This window comes from Anomalospiza imberbis, chromosome 2, assembly GCF_031753505.1.
Source record: "Anomalospiza imberbis isolate Cuckoo-Finch-1a 21T00152 chromosome 2, ASM3175350v1, whole genome shotgun sequence".
NCBI classification, from domain to species: domain Eukaryota; kingdom Metazoa; phylum Chordata; class Aves; order Passeriformes; family Viduidae; genus Anomalospiza; species Anomalospiza imberbis.
Window position 1 is genome coordinate 116,973,107 of NC_089682.1, and position 18,404 is coordinate 116,991,510.

The window sequence follows — 18,404 nt, forward strand, 5'->3', positions numbered from 1 at the left end:
GCCCTCTCCCACTGGAGCTTTCCACGCGGGCAGGGAGTGGCACGTGCTGCCCACCCATCCTGATCCTGTCCGCATCCCGGGCGTCTGCAGCAGGACCTACTCCAGCTGCCCTTTCTCCACTTCCAGCTGCACTGGCAGCTCCGTGTGACCGGGAGCGCTGCCAGCGGCTGCTCCCCTCTGCTCTCACAAACACTGAGGACCCTGTGCAGTTTCCTCCGGGAATGTCTTGGCACAGCCGGGGCAGCAAGCCAGACCCGATTCCCGCCAAAAGGAACAGAGGTACAAAGAGGCTCATTAATAACAGGCTGGAGCAAAGACAGGTGGAAACCCCTCATTTGCTCTCACTGTGGGGAGATGCATCTGCCAGGAGGCCAGACTGGGGCTGCGGACTGGGGCTGGGATTCTTTTGACATGAAACTGATGTCCCGCGTCACAGCAGCTAAATTGGATCGCTCCCAGTGGTCATCTAGCTTAGCATCGCATCTCCTGCCATGGAAAACGGGGTTCCTTGTCATGGCAGCCGGGGCCAAGCTGTACATGAAGGGTCTAATTAAGGAGGAATAAGCAGCATCCTCCTCACAAGGCTCAGCCACACAACAGGGCTTGCTGTATCGTGTTGGACATCATAGAACCATGGAATAGTTAGGGCTGGAAAAGGCCTCCAAGGTCACCGAGTGCCCCAGCGCTGCAAGGCCACCGCTAACCCATGTCCCCAAGCGCCACATCCACAGGGCTTTAAATCCCTCTAGCTGTGGGGACTCCACCCCTGCCCTGGGTAGCTGTGCCAGGGCTGGACAGCCCTTTTGGGGTCGGACGGGGCTTGGAGCAACCTGATCCATTGGAAGGCTCCCCCTCCCGTGGCAGGGGGTGGGACTGGATGGGTTTTAAGGTCGCTCCCAACCCAAATCCTGCGGTTCCGGAATGCGAGCGCCTTCCGCGCGTCTCAGGGATGGCGGGCGGGGCGGACTGCATTTCCCAGCGTGCCGCGCGGCGCGCGGGGCCCGGACTTCCTCCCGCGCGACCAATCAGGAGCGCCCAGGTGTCGCGGGCGGGGCGGGGGCGGAGGCGGCGAGAAGATGGCGGCCAAGAGCGGCCGGAACGGGCTCCTGGACAAGGTACCGTGCGCGGGGCTCCTGAGCCGCCCCGAGCGTCCCCCGCCCCGGCCCGGGCCCCGGGCCGCGCCCCGCCAGCCCCGCGCATTCCCCCGCCGGCCCCGGGCTTCCACCTTTCACTGCTGGGTATCCCTCCCTCAGCCCTGGGCATCCCATCCCTGAGCATCCCCCTCATCCCTGAGCATCCCCCTCATCCCTGAGCATCTCATCCCTGATCATCCGCCTCAGCCCTGAGCATCCCCATCCCTGAGCATCCCCCTCAGCCCTGAGCATCCCCATCCCTGAGCATCCCCCCTCAGCCCTGAGCATCCCCATCCCTGAGCATCCCCCCTCAGCCTTGAGCATCCCCATCCCTGAGCATCCCTCTCTGCCCTGAGCATCCCATCCCTGAGCATCCCTCTCTGCCCTGAGCATCCCATCCCTGAGCATCCCATCCCTGAGCATCCCCATCCCTGAGCATCCCCCTCAGCCCTGAGCATCTCATCCCTGATCATCCGCCTCAGCCCTGAGCATCCCCATCCCTGAGCATCCCCCTCAGCCTTGAGCATCCCCCTCAGCCCTGAGCATCCCCATCCCTGAGCATCCCCCTCATCCCTGAGCATCCCCCCTCACCCCTGAGCATCCCATCCCTGAGCATCCCCCTCAGCATCCTCCCTCCAGCCCTGGTCATCCCCCTCCAGCTGCTGTCGGTGCTTGTATAAGCAAGAATAAATAGCGGGAAGAATTCGACCCTGTCCTCTTACGACAAAGGCTGTGGCTTCCAATTAGCATGTGTGCCAATTAACCCTGGAGGAAGATGCTTCAGAAGCAGCCAGCTGAAATATTTGGTACCACAGACTGGTGTGTGAGCTCTGTCCCAGTTCTCCGTGATTTTTAGATCCTTCTGGCCGTTGCTTTTGTGCCTCATGAAGCTCGTGGACACGCAGTGACGTTCACCGTGTGCCTCAGAATTCCCACCTGCCGGGCCTGGGGGATAACTGGGCTTTTCCCTGCGCAGCTGCAGGGGAAGCAGACGGAGTTTTGCATCATATTTTAAAGTGGTTTTGCTCATTCCAGAGGAGGGAAAGGAGCTCTTTGGACTGGTAGTTAATCAATCCAGCTTGGGAGCTTCCGGAACAGGGAAATAACACCAGTGAAACTGAGGGTTGCTTTACTGGCAGCTGAGATTCCAGCTCCAGTCACCGACCCGTTTGAAATAAGGGATGACTTAAGATACTCAGGGCTCGGACTGATGTGCCACCAAAAAATAATCTAGCTCAGGGGAAGGCGGGCCCCTTGGAAAAGCTGAGCTGTACATGGGAATTGTTACTGGGGAGGGACCCATTCCTGCAGAAGATGTGAATAAATGGGAAGAGTGACAGAGTCCCCTGCTTTTGTTCTGGAGAACGGTTTTAAATGAAATTCCCTGTTTGTGCCTTTTAAATCTCCCCTTTTACCGAGATAGTTGGGGGTTCTCAAAATTTTCCTCTGTCCCCCAAGGGTCAGTGTGTGGCTGGAAAGCAGGAATACATCCAAAGGCAGGAATGCAGCCCAGCTGTCCCTTCCTGGGGAGGGCAGCGGGAGCAGCAAATGTGGAAGCCAAATGAAACCTGCTGCCAGGCTGTGGAACCAAATGAAACCTGAGACAAGGTGTATAGGCTGAAACCCGCCCAGCAGCAGGCACGGTGCTGCTCAGGCAGCTTTTGGCTGCAGATTCCCTCTGTCCAGACAGCTTTTCCCAAACAGGCAGCTGCTCTCTGCTGTGCCCCCTGTCCTGGTGCTCACAGGCACATTGGGATGAAATTGCCCTCACCCCACACTTTCCGTTGCAGTGGAAGATTGATGACAAGCCAGTAAAAATTGACAAATGGGATGGTTCAGCTGTGAAAAATTCCTTGGACGACTCTGCCAAAAAGGTAGGTTCTCATTCTGTTGAGTTGTCCCTCCTGGGAAGCTCTCTGGTTTTATTTCCTGCTTTTTAGGGGTTGGTTGTGCCCGTAGCCATGCTGGGTCTGTAGCACCTCTTGGGATTCCCACGTGCTTGTGCCTGACAGGGATCAGCTATCAGGCCGCCTGATGCAGACATTAACTCCCCACAAACCTTCTGCTCAGTTTGCCTGTGCCACTGGGATTGTTCCCTTCAACCCCTTCCCAAATTCCTGAAAAGCTCGCCATAGGCTCAGCTGGCTGTTTGTCCCACAGGTGCTCCTGGAGAAGTACAAATATGTGGAAAACTTCCGTCTGATCGACGGCCGCCTCATCATCTGCACAATCTCTTGTCTCTTCGCCATCGTCGCTTTGATTTGGGATTACCTGCACCCTTTTCCTGAGTCTAAACCGGTTCTTGCCTTCTGTGTTGTCTCATATCCTTTGCAGATCTTGTCGTGGTTATACCAAAGGGGTTTGATTTTCCCTCCTGGGTATTCCCATCTTCAGGCCTGCGGGAATTTCGCTTCCTGTCGTGTGGAGATCAGCTGACAATCAGTCAGTTTTCATGTGAGAGGAAAATTCCTGCCTGTCTGGTTGTAATACCCCTAAATTTGGGTGGTCTGAGGCAGATCCTTTTTTTTTATTCTGTCCACAGTCTGGTTACAGACACGTTTGCTTTTCCCTAATACCACAGGTCAGATACTGAGAGGGGAAAGAGGAAATCCTTGCCTCTGCAGAGGGATCTGGACAGGCTGGATCCACGGGCTGAGGTCACTCCATGAGGCTCAGCAATGCAGAGGAGTAGTGGTAGCCTTGGCTGGAGGAATGGTTGGACTCAACAGGCTCAGAGATGTTTTCCAATCTAAACAATTCTGTGATCCTAAGGAATTTCGTTGTTCCTGGCTGTTCTGGGTGGCTTTCAGAACAAATGGGTGACTTGTCTTGCAGCACTTGAAATTACTTAATTCCAAAAATGGGAAAGAGGAATTGCTCGGTCTGTGCTTAGGAGGAATGCCCAGCGACTCCTTCTGTGGCTTGTTCAGTCTCAAGTTTTCCCACTATTTCCCAGCAAATGTCAGGGAATCCCATACTGGTTTGGGTGGGAAGGGACCTTAAAGCTCATCCAGTTCCACCCCCTGCCATGGGCAGGGACACTTCCACTAGACCAGGTTGCTCCAAGCCCCATCCAGCCTGGCCTTGGACACTTCCAGGGAGTGAATAATAAATTATTGAAGTTTAAATTTATTACTTAATTTCTCATGCTGATGAAGCATCGGCCAAACATCCTGTTTGGCATCAAAATGTTAAACCACAGTGTCTGAGGGGATCCGAGTGACTTCTCTGCCTAATTTCTGCTTCTCCTTGCACCTTCCCAATTTCCTTATCTTTCTCTGCACATATTTTGTGATGATGGGAATCCTGACTATTTATACCTCGTACAAAGAGAAGAGCATTTTCCTGGTGGCTCACAGGAAGGACCCGGCCGGGATGGATCCCGACGATGTCTGGCAGCTCTCCTCCAGCCTCAAACGGTACCGCTCGCTCCGGCAGCCCGAGCTCCCTAGAGATCACCCAAAATACTGCCTTTTCTTCTGAAACCCACCAACCCACGCTGCTCCATCAAAACCCGTGTCCTGGTCCAGGAACGGGAGCAGCTCCAAGTGGTTTTCTGCCACCAGTGTTGATGTTTCACTTCTCTTTAATGCGGGGCATAAAGGCCTTTAGTTGTGTTAATTGCGAGTGCCCCGGCGGGGAGCTCCAGCCAGGGAGGGTTTTCCCCTCAGCCAGGAGGGGCTTTCTGTCCTGGCTGGGATCTGCTCTGAGGTGTGTGTGTCTGCCTTCCCGCAGGTTCGATGACAAGTACACCCTGAAGCTGACCTTCATCAGCGGGAAAACCAAGCAGCAGAGGGAAGCCGAGTTCACCAAATCCATCGCCAAGTTCTTCGATAACAACGGCACGTTAGTCATGGAGGCCTACGAGCCAGAGGTGTCCAAGCTGCACGACAGCCTGGCCCTGGAGAGGAAAACAAAATGAGTTCGGAGTCCACCCACCTCCCGGCAGCCTGCTAAATTAACACCAATAAAGTCAAATGGCAAAGAAAGTGAATGGCCTCTGTTTTTGTCCTGAAGTCCTATTCCATGTTGGATAAGCAGGAATTTTAATCTTGGACCCAAGATTTGTTGAAGCTCATGGCTAAGCTTGGTCTCTGTGCCTGCCTTTCAGGCTCTGAGGCGGACTCCAAAATTGGATTTTGGGGACCCTCAGGAGGGGAAACATCACCAGTGCTGCCCCAGCGTCCTCTGCTTTACCCGGCAGTGCTTTATCCCATGGCTCTGTGTCCAGGGGGCTTTACCAATCCCACCTTTTCCATTGTCTGGTAGGAGTTCAGGACAAAACCCTTCTGTGAAACAACCATCCCCTTGCAAACAAGTTTGCTTTATTTTTGTATTTATCTAAGTAGAGGTAGAGGATTGTTTTATATACAAACCTTTTATATGTTGGGGTGGAGATTCGAATATGCTACTTCTGTGTGCTCAGCCACGAAGTTTCTCAGAAAGTTTAAAAGATTTTCCAAGCTGTGTCTGTCTGTCCCGTGGTTCCCTTCTGGCATCTCCCGCTCTGTGCGTCCCTTCTATAAGCTGGCATTTTTTAAAAGAAATTTTTTTGGGTTGTTTTTTCAATAAAAGGGAAGAACAGACATCAAACGTGTCCTGGAGCATCTCTGGGGTGTTTCACGCCTGGGGAGGGAGTCCCAGTTCACAAAATCCTCAAGGCTGGAAGAATCCTGGCATTCCCATGACGCCACAACTGTCTTGTCACCTAAACCTCGTCCCCAGGTGCCACAGGATGAAGATGACTCCTCTTTTTATCTTGTAGAGCTGCTTGGGCTTGACTGCCTCACCTCAAGGAACCCCCAGATGGACCTTCCTGGTTTTCCAGCCCTCCCTCTCCACACTTGTCCCACAAGGGCGCCTGGCAGGGGATTCTCCTGGCATCCCAAGCAGCGTCCTGCCTCCATCCCCCCCTTGCCTCCCCTCCCGCCTGCTGGGGAGAGGGTCGGGACTTGTCGGCAGCGGCTCCACCAGTCAGTCTCCTGGCATTCCACCGTTCCACCTCCCCCGCAGGAGGAGCACATCACCCGCTCACACCTGCACAGGTACTGTCCCTGCCGTGCCGGCACCGGCGCCAGGCTCTGGCATCCCGGCAGCGGGATCCCCGCCCGCTTCCTTGGCCCGCCGAGCGCCTGATCCGGCCCCCCCGGCTCCGGGAGCTGCAGGAAGAGGCGGAGCGGGGCGGCCCCGGCGCGGCGGCGGCGGGAGGAGCGGGGTCTGCGGGATGGGGGGATGCGGGAATGCGGGGAGTGCGGGGCATGGAGGAGTGCGGGGCGACCGCGGCACGGAGGGGATGGGAGGGTCGGTGCTTGTGAGGTGCAGGGGGGTGCAGGGGGCTGGGGCTGGGACTGGGGGGGTCACCGGGGTATAGGGGAGTCGGGCTGTGGGGGTGTCGGGGGGTACAGGGCGAGAATCTGGGTACTGCAGGTGGATGGGGGGCGATCAGTGCCTGCGGGGCCGCAGGGGGGTCAGGACATGTGAAGGGGGATGCACGGAGGGGATGTCTGTCACTGCGGGGGTCAGTGCATGCTGGGGTGGAGGGGGTTTGTGCTGTGGGCGAGCGTAGGGACGTGGGGGGTGCAGGGTGGGATCCAGGTGGGAGGGGTGCACGGGGAATGGAGGGGTGCACGGGCACAGGGACTCTGGGCTAGTGCCACCGGGGGAGCTTAAGGCACTAGGAGCTCGGGGGTCCCGGTGCGGTGCAGGAGGTGCGGAGCCCTTGGGAAGAGCCGGGAGGTGGCACCGTGGGTGGAGCAAGGGAGCCTGTGCAGTACAAGGGAGCAGCACAGACGGGCAGGAGGGTGGCTGTGACCCCGCCGAGGGGCTCTGCTCTCACCCCACTCTCCCACCCTGCTCAGGTCCCAGGGGGAGCCTCAGGGCGGCCACCATGTCCCAGGCCACCACCTGCCTCAAGGTGAGCCTTCATCCCTATTCCCCCCGTTCAGGTCACCCTCTCCTTTGCCGGGATTTAACCCTTTACATCTGACTTTCCCACCCTTCCAGCAGCAGGGGGACGGCGGGGAGAGCCCCCCGCCACTGCCACCACCACCTGTATCCCCGCACGTTTTCCCTCCGGAGACGCTGTTCCGGCAGGCAGGTGGGGTCACCTACCGCATCCCGGCTCTGCTGTACGTCCCCGCGGATGATTCTTTCCTGGCCTTTGCCGAGAAGCGCTCCTCGGCCCGGGACGAGGATGCCAAGTACCTGGTGCTGCGGCGGGGCCGCCGGCACGGCTCCTCCGTCAAGGTAAAATCCCCCCGGGCTGTAGGAACAAGAGATGGGCGCGATGCCGGGTGGCTCCAGGATGCAGGAATCCCCGTGGCTGAGCCCCATTTCCCTTCTTGCCGGCAGTGGGGTCCCATGGAGGAGCTGTCGGCGTTGGCGCTGCCCGGCCACCGCACCATGAACCCCTGCCCTCTGTTCGACGCCAGGAGCGGCACCGTCTTCCTCTTCTGCATCTGCGTGGAGCAGGGAAAGACGGAGCGGTGCCAGATCTGGAGCGGCTGCAGCGCCGCGCGTCTCTGCTTCGCCACCAGCGCCGACGGCGGCCGCGGCTGGAGCGCGCTGCGGGACGTGACGGACGAGGCCATCGGCGCCGACCTGTCCCGCTGGGCCACCTTCGCCGTGGGGCCGGGCCACGGGCTACAGCTGGGCTCGGGGCGGCTGGTGGTGCCGGCCTACGCCTACTACGTGCACGGCTGTCTGCGCGGGGCCCTGCGGCTGCCCTGCTTCACCCGCCAGCATTCCCTAGTCTTCTACAGCGACGACGGCGGGCGCCGCTGGCACAAGGGCGCCCTGCTGGGCGGCGAGCAGACGGGCGAGTGCCAGGTGGCGGAGGTCGGCGGCCCGCGGCAGCCCGTGCTGTACTGCAGCGCCCGGGCGCCGCGGGGCTGCCGGGCCGTGGCGCTCAGCACCGACCGCGGGCTGCGCTTCGAGCGGCCGGCGCCGTGCGCGGCGCTGGGCGAGCCGCCGCAGGGCTGCCAGGGCAGCGTGCTCAGCTTCGCCGCGCCCGCCCGCTCCGCCGGGGCGCCCACCTGGCTGCTCTACTCCCACCCCACCGACCGGCAGCGCCGGCGCGATTTGGGCCTCTATGTCAACCCCTCGCCGCTGGACGGGGCGGGCTGGCGGCGGCCCTGGGTGCTGCACGCCGGGCCGGCCGGCTACTCCGACCTGGCCGTCTGCCCCGGCGGCGTCTTTGGGTGCTTGTTCGAGTGCGGCGCCAGCAGCGCCTGCGAGGAAATCACATTCTGCCTCTTCACCCTGGACCCCTCCGGCGATCAGGACCTCAAGGCTCCCTAAAATAGACCCGTTTTAGGCAGTGCGGTCACTCCTGAGCATCAGCAGCCGGATCCAGTGAGCGCAGTGGCAGTGCCGAGAAGCTCACCAGGATATTTCAAGTGCACCAGAGGCTCAGCGTCGTGTACCTTTTATTTAATTATGTCTTTTTAATCGCCAGTCAGATGTTGTTGGTGACCCGCGTCAGTGCAGGATCTGCTCTGGCTTGGCCAAGGGGGATGCCAGCACAGCATAGGAAATGCCGCTGCTTCTCCAAAAATCAGCATTTTTCACCTGGTAGCAGCTGAAAAGCAGAAGGTGCCAGCAAGAGCAGCTGATTCCCCGAGGGAAAAGTACCCAGGAATCTTGGTTTAGTTAAAAATATTCCAGTTCCTGTGTTCCTGCAGGTGGCAGAGGATTCCCAGTTTTTACCATTTTTTATCCTGTTTTCTTCACTTGCCTGCTTTAGACTGAGTTTCTTCCTGCCTCCTGGGAAAAAGCTCTCAAATCTTGTTTGAGGGGGGGGGAGAGGAGTGTTGGGGGGCGTTTCATTCTGCTCCATAGGGAACAGGTTGTAGCATCCCGACAGTGACAGTGACCTCACATCCCCGTGCAGCTGTCAAATAAAATTCTCCCAAAACACGCGAAATTCAGTCAATGCAGGGAAAATCCCAGCGGAGCTGGCCCTGCTCCAGAAAGATGCAGGATGGCCCCAAGCGTGGCACCTCCCACTCCATCCTGGTGCTGTGTTTTGTGTGTGGAGAGGCGGGATGGGGGCAAACAGGATGAGTGCGAGGAGGGACGGGCAGTATCGGGACGGGCACAGGCAGGATGTGGGCAGGGACGGGCAGGATGGGGGCAAGATGGAATGGGGACAGGCGAGAGAACGACAGAAGATAAAATGGGACAGACAGAAGCAGGCAGGCAGGATGAAGCTGAGGACAGAGCAGGATGGGGCCAGGACAGAACAGGGAAAGGGGCAGGGACTGGCAGGATGAGGCTGGGGCCGGACGGGGACAGATAAGAGGGGGACAAGCAGGACAGGGACAGAGGGGCAGATTGGAATGGGGACAGAGACGAGCAGGACGGGGACCAGCACCACACCGCCCTCCCCAGCCAGCGTGGCGGATCCGGGGCACCCCCCACCCCTTTTCCCCCCAAAGGCGGGGCCTCTCCGCCCCTTTTCCCCCGGCTTCTCCCGGCGGCGGCGGCTGCGGCCGGATGCGGGCGCTGCGGCTCGGGGCACGGCTGACACCGGGAGTGCTGGGGGCACTGGTGGGGCTACTGGGGGCTCGGGGGGCGCAGCTGGGACCGGAGGTAGAGGGTGTCCTCGGGGCGCTGGGGATAGCTGGAGCACCGGGGCCACTGAGTATACTGGGGCCACAGCTGGGAGTAGGGGCGCTGGAGGTACTGGGGATACTGGGAGCACTGACGGTGCTGGTGGCGCGCTGGGGCTGGAGACAGTGTGGGTACTTGGAGCACTGCGAGCGCTTGGGATACGGGGTGTTCTGGGGGCGCCGCTGGGACTGGGGGCGCTGGGGCACTGGAGGTACTGGGCATTCTTGGAGCACTGGGGGCGCTGGGAGCACTGGGGGCGCTGGGGGTGCTGGGGGCGCTGCTGGCGCTGCTGCCGCCCCCCGCCCCGGCCGAGACGTTCTCTGCGATGCTGAGCGTGCGGGGAGCGCTGGGCGCCGAGCGCCGCCTGCTCCGCCGGCTCCGCTCCTACCTGCGGGACGAGAGCTCCCGCCTGCACCTCCTCCGCAGGTACCGGGACCCCCCGACGGCGCCGCGGCCACGGCTGGGGCGCCCGCAGCATCCGCTCCCCTCCAGCCACCCATCCCGCCCCCCAGCCCCAGGCGTGGGTGATTCCCTGGCTACGAGGAGGGGTTATCCCATCCCCACCTTCCCCGCAGCACCCCATTTTTGGGAGTGGCCCTAAATAAGAGGGTGGTGGGAGGACGGGAAGCTGAGACTGAACGTGGCTCAGGCCCCCCGTTCCCCCAGCTGTGCCCCAGGAGGGGGACATGGCCCCCAAGCCATGGGGATCTGGGTGGCAGCATCCCCAAGGCATGGACCATCCCCACAGTCCCACCAGGGCTGGGTTGGGCAATCCCTCCGCTCTGGCTTGGCCACAGAGAGGACGCTGAGGCGAAGCTGCCCAACAGTGGGGGCACTCAGCCCTCACTCGGGCAGTGTCAACGCAGAGCAGCATCGAAGTGTCCTCCCGTGGGCGCCCTGTAGGTTCTATGAGAAGGTCCAGGCACTGCACCAGGACCCCGAGGCCTCGGTGGACAACCCCTTGTTGGCCTTCAGCCTCATCAAGCGCCTCCACTCTGACTGGCCCAACATCATCTACAGCGACGAGGCCACCAGGAACACCCAGGGTACGGGGAAGACGCTCGGCCTTGTGTCCCCTCTGTCACCTAGGCCAGGAAATAGATGGAGGGGCTGGGGAACAGGTGAAGAAGCAAGGAAATTGTTGGAGGAGTGGAATGGATGGAGGAGCAGGATGTGCAGGGAAATGAGCTGATAAGGATGATTGCACCTCATAATTTCATTAATTTTACCTCTTTCCTACCCTGCAGCACTCCATGCTGGCCTCAGGGAGGTGGAGCAGGAGCTGCCTGGAGCTGAGGACCTGGACGGGGCGGCCAGGGCGCTGATGCGGCTGCAGGACGTCTACGCACTGAGCGTCAAGGGCTTGGCCAGCGGCGTCTTCCAGAGATCCGGGCACCCGCCCCTCTACAGCCCCGGCCGGCGCGCCTCCCTCTCTGCCGACGACTGCTTCCACGTGGGAAAGGTGAGGGAGAGCCCCCTAAGCCTCCACAAAGCTTCTCCAGCCCGGGGTGTTGCTTCCATAGGGATGGACATGGGGGTTTCTTCACATGGGATGGAAGTGCAGGTGCAAACGGGGACAGAGACTGAGGTGGGGATGGAACAGGAAAGGAAGGGATGGGACAGGATGGGGATGATGTGGGAGGGAACGGGGATGGAGATGACAATAGGAAAGCAACAGATGCAATGGTATGGGTGGGAATTGCAGTGGGATGGGATGGGATGGGATGGGATGGGATGGGATGGGATGGGATGGGATGGCCCAGCTGGCAGGTGCAGGTGACGTGTTGCCCCGCAGGTGGCCTATGACACAGGTGACTATTACCACTCCATTGCGTGGCTGGAAGAGGCTGTCAGCCTCTTCCGCCTCTCCTATGGCAGCTGGAACCTGGAGGACCGGAGCAGCCTGGAGGATGCTCTGGACCATCTGGCCTTCTCATACTTCATGGTACAGCCACGAGTCCCCTCCCCATTCCCAGTGTCCAGTAGAGCCAAACCATGGGGGGGAGGATGGATGCTTATGGGGTCTCCACTCCCCCATCCAGGCTGGAAACATCTCTCACGCCTTGAGCCTCTCCCGGGAGTTTCTCCGCTACGGTATGTGGGACAACCCTGGACGCAGCAGGAAGAGGGAAAAGATTTTGGGATGTCCCCACCACCTCTGCATGGCAACAGCCTCCCTCACCCCATTTCTTGCCCCCATCTGGGGTAATTCTCCAGGGACCAATGCCAGGGAAGGGGGTTGATGGGGATGCAGCATTCTGGGTGTCACCACCTCCCCAGCAGATCCCAGCAACCAAAGGGTGTCGAGGAACGTTGCCAAGTACAAGAAGCTGCTGGAGATGGGGAAGGGGGCAAGCGCCGGGCCCCTGCAGCGCCCCAACAGCACCCGCCTGCAGAGCCGTGATGCCTACGAGGAGCTGTGCCAGCGCCCCAGGGGGCAGGTGGGACTGGCCAGGGTGCCATGGTCCCCCACCACCGCTGTCCCCCTCTCACGCCCTCCTTGCTCCTCTTCCTCCCCAGCCAGCCCCAGAGAAGCTCCTGCACCTTGGCTGCTCCTACGAGACCAACGGCAGCCCCTTCCTCCTCCTCCAGCCTGCCAAGAAGGAGATGGTCTGGATCCAACCCCATGTGGCTCTGTACCACGATTTCATCACCGATGCTGAGGCTGAGACCATCAAGGGGCTGGCAGGGCCCTGGGTGAGCCATCCGCATCCCCAGGGATGTCCCTTTCCTGCAGCAGGGTGTCCCAGGAGATCATGATCCATGGTGAATGCAGAGATAGGAGAGGTTTCAGGGCCAAAGCCTCCTCCAGGGAGTTCAGATGGGATGGGGCTTGGAGCCACTTCGTCTAGTGGAAGGTGTCCCTGCCTATGGCAGGGGGTGGAACTGGATGATCTTGGAAGGCCCTTTCCAACCCAAAGCACTCTAGGATTAGATGAGACCCTGGGAATGATGACCCCAGTTCCATGTGAGCCCCTCAAAAGACTTTTTGGAAGAAGCCAGGTCCACAGATGCACCTAAACCACTTCCCAAGCAGGCTTGACTTGGTGACTCCACCTGCCGTCACTGCTTCCCTCACCCCAGTGAGACACCTTGGGGTGGGACGTTTGGCAACCAGCTGGTTCAGACACACCAACTTCCACCCTGACCACGGCCCCTGCTCGGTGTGAGGGTCCCCATGGGTGGCAACATGCACCCCCCATGTGTCCTTCAGCTGCAGAGATCCGTGGTTGCCTCTGGGGAGAAGCAGCAGAAAGCCGAGTACCGGATAAGCAAGAGGTAGTGGCCACCCCTCCCTCGTCCTCCAGCCAGTGGGACCTGGCCAGTGGCTCCATGGCCACCTGTGAGGTGGCAGCGAAGCCATGCTGGGAGGCCTGGCCCCTCCAGCCGTGCCCTGAGGGTGAAGCCCAGCCACACGTGAATTCGGGGGGCTGACGTGGGGTGGTCCCACAGCGCCTGGCTGAAGGACACGGCCGACCCTGTGGTGCGCGCGCTGGATCGGCGCATCGCCGCCGTCACCGGCCTGGACCTGCGGCCGCCCTACGCCGAGTACCTGCAGGTGGTCAACTACGGCTTGGGAGGCCACTACGAGCCACACTTCGACCACGCCACGGTCAGGGAGCTGCCGGGTGGGGGGACCATGGGATGGCACCCAGGGGGGTTCCTGTGGTGCTCCTGTGGTGGACTTAGGGGTGGTCCCTGGGGTATTCCTGGGGATGGGCCCTGGGTTGGCCTTTGGGGTGATTCCTCAGATGTTCCTGAAGGAGAACTCTTGGGTAGTCCCTGGGATATTCCTGGAGATGGGCCCTGGGATGCTCCTCATGATGCTGCTGGGATGGTGCCCAAGGGAAGACCCTGAACGGTCCCTGGGGGTGTCCCCATGGTGATCCCTGAGATGTTCTTCGTGAGGCAGCCTGGGATGGCCCCTAGCAGGGGTGGGATGGATGGTCCCAGGATGGTGATCCCTGGGTGGGTGCCTGGGATATTCCTGGGAAGGGAGGGAAGGAGTGAGAAAAAAGAAGGGAGAAGGAGGGATTTTTTGTGGGGGGAACAGTGTGGGGCAGCTTAGAGCTGCAGGGGTGTGAGGGGCCTCTGGGCTGAGCTGTGTCAGTGCAGGACTGACCGTCCCCACAGCACTGACCGTGCCCACCTCCCCTTTTGGAGCAGTCCATGAAGAGCCCCCTGTACAGAATGAAGTCGGGCAACAGGATCGCCACAATCATGATCTACGTGAGTCCCCCCTCGTTTCCAAGCCTGGAGGGATGGCGCTGGCTTGGCCCTCACGGGATATGGGGTGGGTGAGGGCAGCCCTAAAACACTGGAGTGCGTGGGAAGTGCCAGTGTCTGTGGAGTATTCAGGAGCTTGTGCCGTGCCAAGGTGAGGGGAACAGAGTTGGGGCCCAAGGGAGGTTTTGTGCCTCAGTTTCCCTGTGCAAAGGAGCATCACAGGGAAGGGGGGATCCATGGCTCCTATTTTTGCTCCTTTTCCAGCTGAGTGCAGTGGAGGCTGGAGGCTCCACTGCTTTCATCTATGCCAACTTCAGCGTGCCCGTGGTCAAGGTGAGGGGTCAGGTGGAACCGCTGGGAGCAGGGAAGGGAGGGTGCTGCTCTCTGTATCTCAGCTCTCGCAGGGAGTTGTGGTCAAGCCTCTCCTGATGCCAAACACCAGCCCCAGGCTCCCTAATCTGTTTTGGGGTGCCAAAATTCAGTCTTGGGGATCCCAGCTCTGTTTTAGGGTACCAAAACCATCTCTGCTCCGCAGAATGCGGCTCTTTTCTGGTGGAACCTGCGGAGGAATGGGAATGGTGATGGGGACACCCTCCACGCCGGCTGCCCCGTCCTGGCCGGGGACAAGTGGGGTGAGAGATGCTACCAGGTGTCACCCCGGGGTGACACGGGGCTGAGGGACAGCCCCACCGACAGGGAGGCAAGAGGGGCTGGGAATGCAGAAATACCCTGGAAAACAGGGAGAAAGTTCCCCGGTAGCAGCACAGGATTAGAGAAAGGCGCAGAGGGAAGGGACCAGACAGCGGTGCGTGTCCTTGTCCGTTCCAGTGGCGAATAAGTGGATCCATGAACACGGGCAGGAGTTCCGGCGGCCGTGCAGTGCTGACCCGCAGGACTGAGCGGCCGTGGGATCACAGATGTGACATCTGCAGGTGGCAAAGCCCCCCGGCACAGCGGAGCGAGGAAGGGAGGGAGGGGGCAGCAGCGGAGCAGGGGGTGATCGGGAGGGGCGCTTGCTCAACCGCGGCCAAGCCGGGTGGAAATAAAGACAAAAGACACTAAACCGGAGTCTGTCCTGGGGTGCCAAGCCCTATCCCTGCGGCTCCCATCTGTTTTGGAATGCCAAAATCCAGTCTCGGGGAGAAGGCAGCTCCTTCCAGCCGTCCTGGCCCCACGCCTGCCTGCAGACAAGCTCCCTTTCTGCACCCGACCGCAGCCCCGAGGTGACTGGAAGGCGAAGAGCAAAAAGCAGGCAGCCGGGCTCCGGGCGGCGCACGGGGCCGGGCAGGAGCCCGCGCCCAGCCGGCACCTCCGTGGGCGGCTGCGGGGAGCAGGGAGGCTGGGCTGGGGCTGGGGCTGGGGCTGGGGCTGGGGCTGCGGGGAGCAGGGAGGCTGGGCTGGGGCTGGGGCTGGGGCTGGGGCTGGGGCTGCGGGGAGCAGGGAGGCTGGGCTGGGGCTGGGGCTGGGGCTGGGGCTGCGGGGAGCAGGGAGGCTGGGCTGGGGCTGGGGCTGGGGCTGGGGCTGCGGGGAGCAGGGAGGCTGGGCTGGGGCTGGGGCTGCGGCTGGGGCTGCGGGGAGCAGGGAGGCTGGGGCTGGGGCTGGGGCTGCGGGGAGCAGGGAGGCTGGGGCTGCGGCTGGGGCTGCGGCTGCGGGGAGCAGGGAGGCTGGGCTGGGGCTGGGGCTGGGGCTGGGCTGCGGGGAGCAGGGAGGCTGGGCTGGGGCTGGGGCTGGGGCTGGGGCTGCGGGGAGCAGGGAGGCTGGGCTGGGGCTGGGGCTGGGGCTGCGGGGAGCAGGGAGGCTGGGGCTGGGGCTGGGGCTGGGGCTGCGGGGAGCAGGGAGGCTGGGCTGGGGCTGGGGTTGCGGCTGTGGGGAGCAGGGAGGCTGGGGCTGGGGCTGGGGCTGGGCTGCGGCCGCCCCACGGTCCCGGCGGGAGGAGCACCGGCCGGCGACCGGCGGCACGGGCGGGGCCGCCCCGGCCCGGCCCGGCCCCAGACCCGACCGGAGACAGGACACCAAATCCAGCGGCTTCATCTGCAGTGAGGAGGGGGCCTCGCCATAAATCCAGCAGGTTCCCTGCCCTCCGTTTTGCCCGGGCTGCTGCGTGCACCCTTTGAGTTTCCCTTTCCCTGAGGCAGCAGCCGCCGCCATCTTTTCCCCTCCCCACCACGTTGAGGCCGTTGTGGGCTTTTTTCCCTTTCCCTGGGATTTTGTTTTGTTCTGTTGGGGTTTTTTGTTTGTTTTGTTCTTGTTCTGGTTTTTGTTTTGGTTTGTTTTGGTTTTGGTTTGGTTTGTTTCTATCCGGCTGGGGTGGTGGTGGTGGTGGGGGGGGCCGCAGTGGTGTTAAGGTCGGACGAGTCAATATTTAGCATTTATTCATTTTCTTTTCCCGCGCCGTGTGGGCACTCTGGGAATAAACGACTGGAGTTTTTTCACTTTCATCTACTGTTAACCTCCTGTTGGCAGAAAGGGATTGTTGGAACCCTTTCTTTAGAGGACATACTCATTTCAGAGCGTTTTTCTCCTAAACTTGTCTCTAAACCGAGACACTCATCTAGGTGACATTTGGAATGAGATTCAAATCCTCCAGGATGGAAACCCAGCTTTCCAGGGAGGTCACCGTATCACCTCCTGGCCTTACCTCTTTCCCAGCTGGAAGGGAAAGGACAGAAATCGGGGAGGGGGATAGGAGCAGAAGGCAGACCTCTCCCGAGGCTCTCCTTGCTTTGGGGTCAGAGATGTGTTTATCACTCTATCCAGCCATGGATTAACCCCTGCAGAGGCACACAGGGATAGGGGGTGAGCTGCAGGGAGCATCTGGGCAGGCCAGCAGGAGCTGGAGCGCTGGGAGGAGGCTCCAGCAGCCCTTTGGGGCTGTTAAACCTGCCGGAATGTAAAACAGCCTGGGAGACTCCCAGTTTCTCCCAGTTCCTGCTTTTCAGTCAGGAACAAGCACCGCAGGACTCAGAGAAGGCTGAACAGAGCACAGGTTACTCACCAGCCCCAGTGCTCCGGTTTATTACTTCCAGATGTTTCTGTACATATGGGAGTCATTGGTCACAGAAAGGAGGAGGAAAAGTGAAAGCTGTGGCTAAATTCTCCCCTCCTCCCCACACTGGGGTGCAGGGAAGGGATGGGGGAGCATTTTGGATGACAAGAGGCTTCCGTGAGTCACCTGAAAAACCCAGTGGTTGGTTCTGGTGCAGGAACAGCTGGATCAACCCCCTTCCTCCACAGTCTGCTCCAAGGAGCCCAGGCATCACAGCTAAAGGGAAAGCAGGAATTCCTACTGCAGGCTTTTCACAAATGCTTTATTTGTAGGCAAGGGCAGTGGACACAGAACAAGACAAGACCAGGATGAGGCTGACACGGGACACAGCGTGTGGTCTCCAGAGAACTCACACCCACACCCACACCCACTCGCACATTTTCCTTCTGGAAGCAGCAGCACGTGGCAGGATGTCACCCTGCCACACTGGGAAAGCTCAGCCACAACTGGCCAAGCACCCGGCAGCAAAACTTGGAGCAAACACCCAGTCCCATTCCCGCCGTGTCGGATGCCACATGAACACAGAGCCGAGGGACGGACGGACGGACGGACAGCACAACCCAGGGATGCAGGTTTGGGCATCACAAAGGGCACTTCCAGCCTGTGAGCAGAGCGCCAGGCTCGGGGACAGAGGGGAGAATGCACTAGGGACAAGGGGTCTTGGAAGTGAAAAGCCATAAACTCAGGTTTTTGACCTTGCCTAAAGATCCAGGTCTAGATTTCCAAGAGTGTTGATTACAGCTGGTTCCCAGGCACCTCAACACAGCCCTTTTCCCAGGCATTCCTGCTCCCAAAAGAAAAGGCAGTAGTGGAGAAGAGGAGAAATGTCAGTGCTAAAGTCAGAGAATCAGAATAATTTGGGTAGGGACCAACCTTAAAGCCCATCCAGTGCCACCCCTGCCATGGGCAGGGACACCTTCACTATCCCAGGCTGCTCCAAGCCCCAGTGTCCAGCCTGGCCTTGGACACTTCCAGGGATCCAGGGGCACCCATAGCTTCTCTGGGCACCCAGTGCCAGGGCCTAAAAAACTTCTTCATAATACCCAATAGACCCTCCTGGGGGGGATTCTCCAAGGTCTGTGTTGCCCAGCTCTGCCTTTTTCTTGCAAATCACAAACACATTGAAAGCAGGGCTGGAATGGGCTTCCTCAGCCTTTCCCTGGCAAAAAGGGAAAAAATAACTTTACCTATTGCTGCATCACCTCTGCAGACCCCCGTCACAATCTGAGGGAAGAATTCTGGCTGGACAGCCTCAGGCCTGAGTTTAATTCCTTGCTCAAGCGTTGATTTATTCAAAGCAAGAGTACCTGCTTTGGCAATATAGGAAATAATCTTTTTCCAACAATCCCAATGCTCCAGTCATCTCTAAGCCCCTGATGGCTTTG

At 60.0% G+C, this 18,404-nt stretch overlaps 3 protein-coding genes across 5 annotated transcripts; all 3 read left to right on the forward strand.

The window, feature by feature from the left end:
- The first annotated feature begins 981 nt into the window (after window positions 1-981).
- On the forward strand, window positions 982-5,127 carry SPCS2 (signal peptidase complex subunit 2). Its single transcript, XM_068182755.1, has 5 exons — window positions 982-1,115; window positions 2,924-3,007; window positions 3,294-3,454; window positions 4,418-4,552; window positions 4,869-5,127. The coding sequence occupies exons 1-5, from the start codon at window positions 1,077-1,079 to the stop codon at window positions 5,053-5,055; spliced, it is 606 nt and encodes a 201-aa protein (XP_068038856.1). The 5' UTR covers window positions 982-1,076; the 3' UTR covers window positions 5,056-5,127.
- A 1,166-nt stretch (window positions 5,128-6,293) lies between these two features.
- On the forward strand, window positions 6,294-9,057 carry NEU3 (neuraminidase 3). Of its 3 annotated transcripts, none has more exons than XM_068182754.1 (4): window positions 6,294-6,348; window positions 6,992-7,047; window positions 7,140-7,379; window positions 7,485-9,057. In XM_068182754.1, exons 2-4 carry the CDS (start codon window positions 7,021-7,023, stop codon window positions 8,430-8,432), a joined length of 1,215 nt encoding a protein of 404 aa, XP_068038855.1. In that variant the 5' UTR covers window positions 6,294-6,348; window positions 6,992-7,020; the 3' UTR covers window positions 8,433-9,057. The 3 variants fall into 3 exon arrangements, with proteins under 3 accessions (XP_068038855.1, XP_068038854.1, XP_068038853.1); XM_068182753.1 differs by having other exon boundaries at window positions 6,318-6,348; window positions 7,137-7,379; XM_068182752.1 differs by lacking the exon at window positions 6,294-6,348 and having other exon boundaries at window positions 6,792-7,047; window positions 7,137-7,379.
- Window positions 9,058-9,949: 892 nt separating this feature from the next.
- On the forward strand, window positions 9,950-14,963 carry P4HA3 (prolyl 4-hydroxylase subunit alpha 3). Its single transcript, XM_068182756.1, has 13 exons — window positions 9,950-10,172; window positions 10,650-10,792; window positions 10,994-11,208; window positions 11,542-11,691; window positions 11,789-11,840; window positions 12,030-12,187; window positions 12,267-12,443; window positions 12,961-13,025; window positions 13,200-13,359; window positions 13,914-13,976; window positions 14,238-14,306; window positions 14,509-14,605; window positions 14,802-14,963. Exons 1-13 carry the CDS (start codon window positions 10,072-10,074, stop codon window positions 14,870-14,872), a joined length of 1,521 nt encoding a protein of 506 aa, XP_068038857.1. The 5' UTR covers window positions 9,950-10,071; the 3' UTR covers window positions 14,873-14,963.
- Window positions 14,964-18,404: the final 3,441 nt, after the last annotated feature.

What these genes read in the sequence shown, in the direction of transcription:
- SPCS2 (XM_068182755.1), top strand. Translation starts at nt 1,077, where the DNA reads ATGGCGGCCAAGAGCGGCCGGAACGGGCTCCTGGACAAG. An exon ending in GGAACGGGCTCCTGGACAAG is followed by an intron (nt 1,116 to 2,923) that starts GTACCGTGCGCG and finishes TTTCCGTTGCAG; the next exon opens with TGGAAGATTGATGACAAGCC. An exon ending in TGGACGACTCTGCCAAAAAG is followed by an intron (nt 3,008 to 3,293) that starts GTAGGTTCTCAT and finishes TTTGTCCCACAG; the next exon opens with GTGCTCCTGGAGAAGTACAA.
- NEU3 (XM_068182753.1), top strand. Translation starts at nt 7,021, where the DNA reads ATGTCCCAGGCCACCACCTGCCTCAAG. An exon ending in AGGCCACCACCTGCCTCAAG is followed by an intron (nt 7,048 to 7,136) that starts GTGAGCCTTCAT and finishes CCACCCTTCCAG; the next exon opens with CAGCAGGGGGACGGCGGGGA. An exon ending in GGCACGGCTCCTCCGTCAAG is followed by an intron (nt 7,380 to 7,484) that starts GTAAAATCCCCC and finishes TCTTGCCGGCAG; the next exon opens with TGGGGTCCCATGGAGGAGCT.
- P4HA3 (XM_068182756.1), top strand. Translation starts at nt 10,072, where the DNA reads ATGCTGAGCGTGCGGGGAGCGCTGGGCGCCGAGCGCCGCCTGCTCCGC. An exon ending in TGGCCTTCTCATACTTCATG is followed by an intron (nt 11,692 to 11,788) that starts GTACAGCCACGA and finishes TCCCCCATCCAG; the next exon opens with GCTGGAAACATCTCTCACGC. An exon ending in GAGTACCGGATAAGCAAGAG is followed by an intron (nt 13,026 to 13,199) that starts GTAGTGGCCACC and finishes GTGGTCCCACAG; the next exon opens with CGCCTGGCTGAAGGACACGG.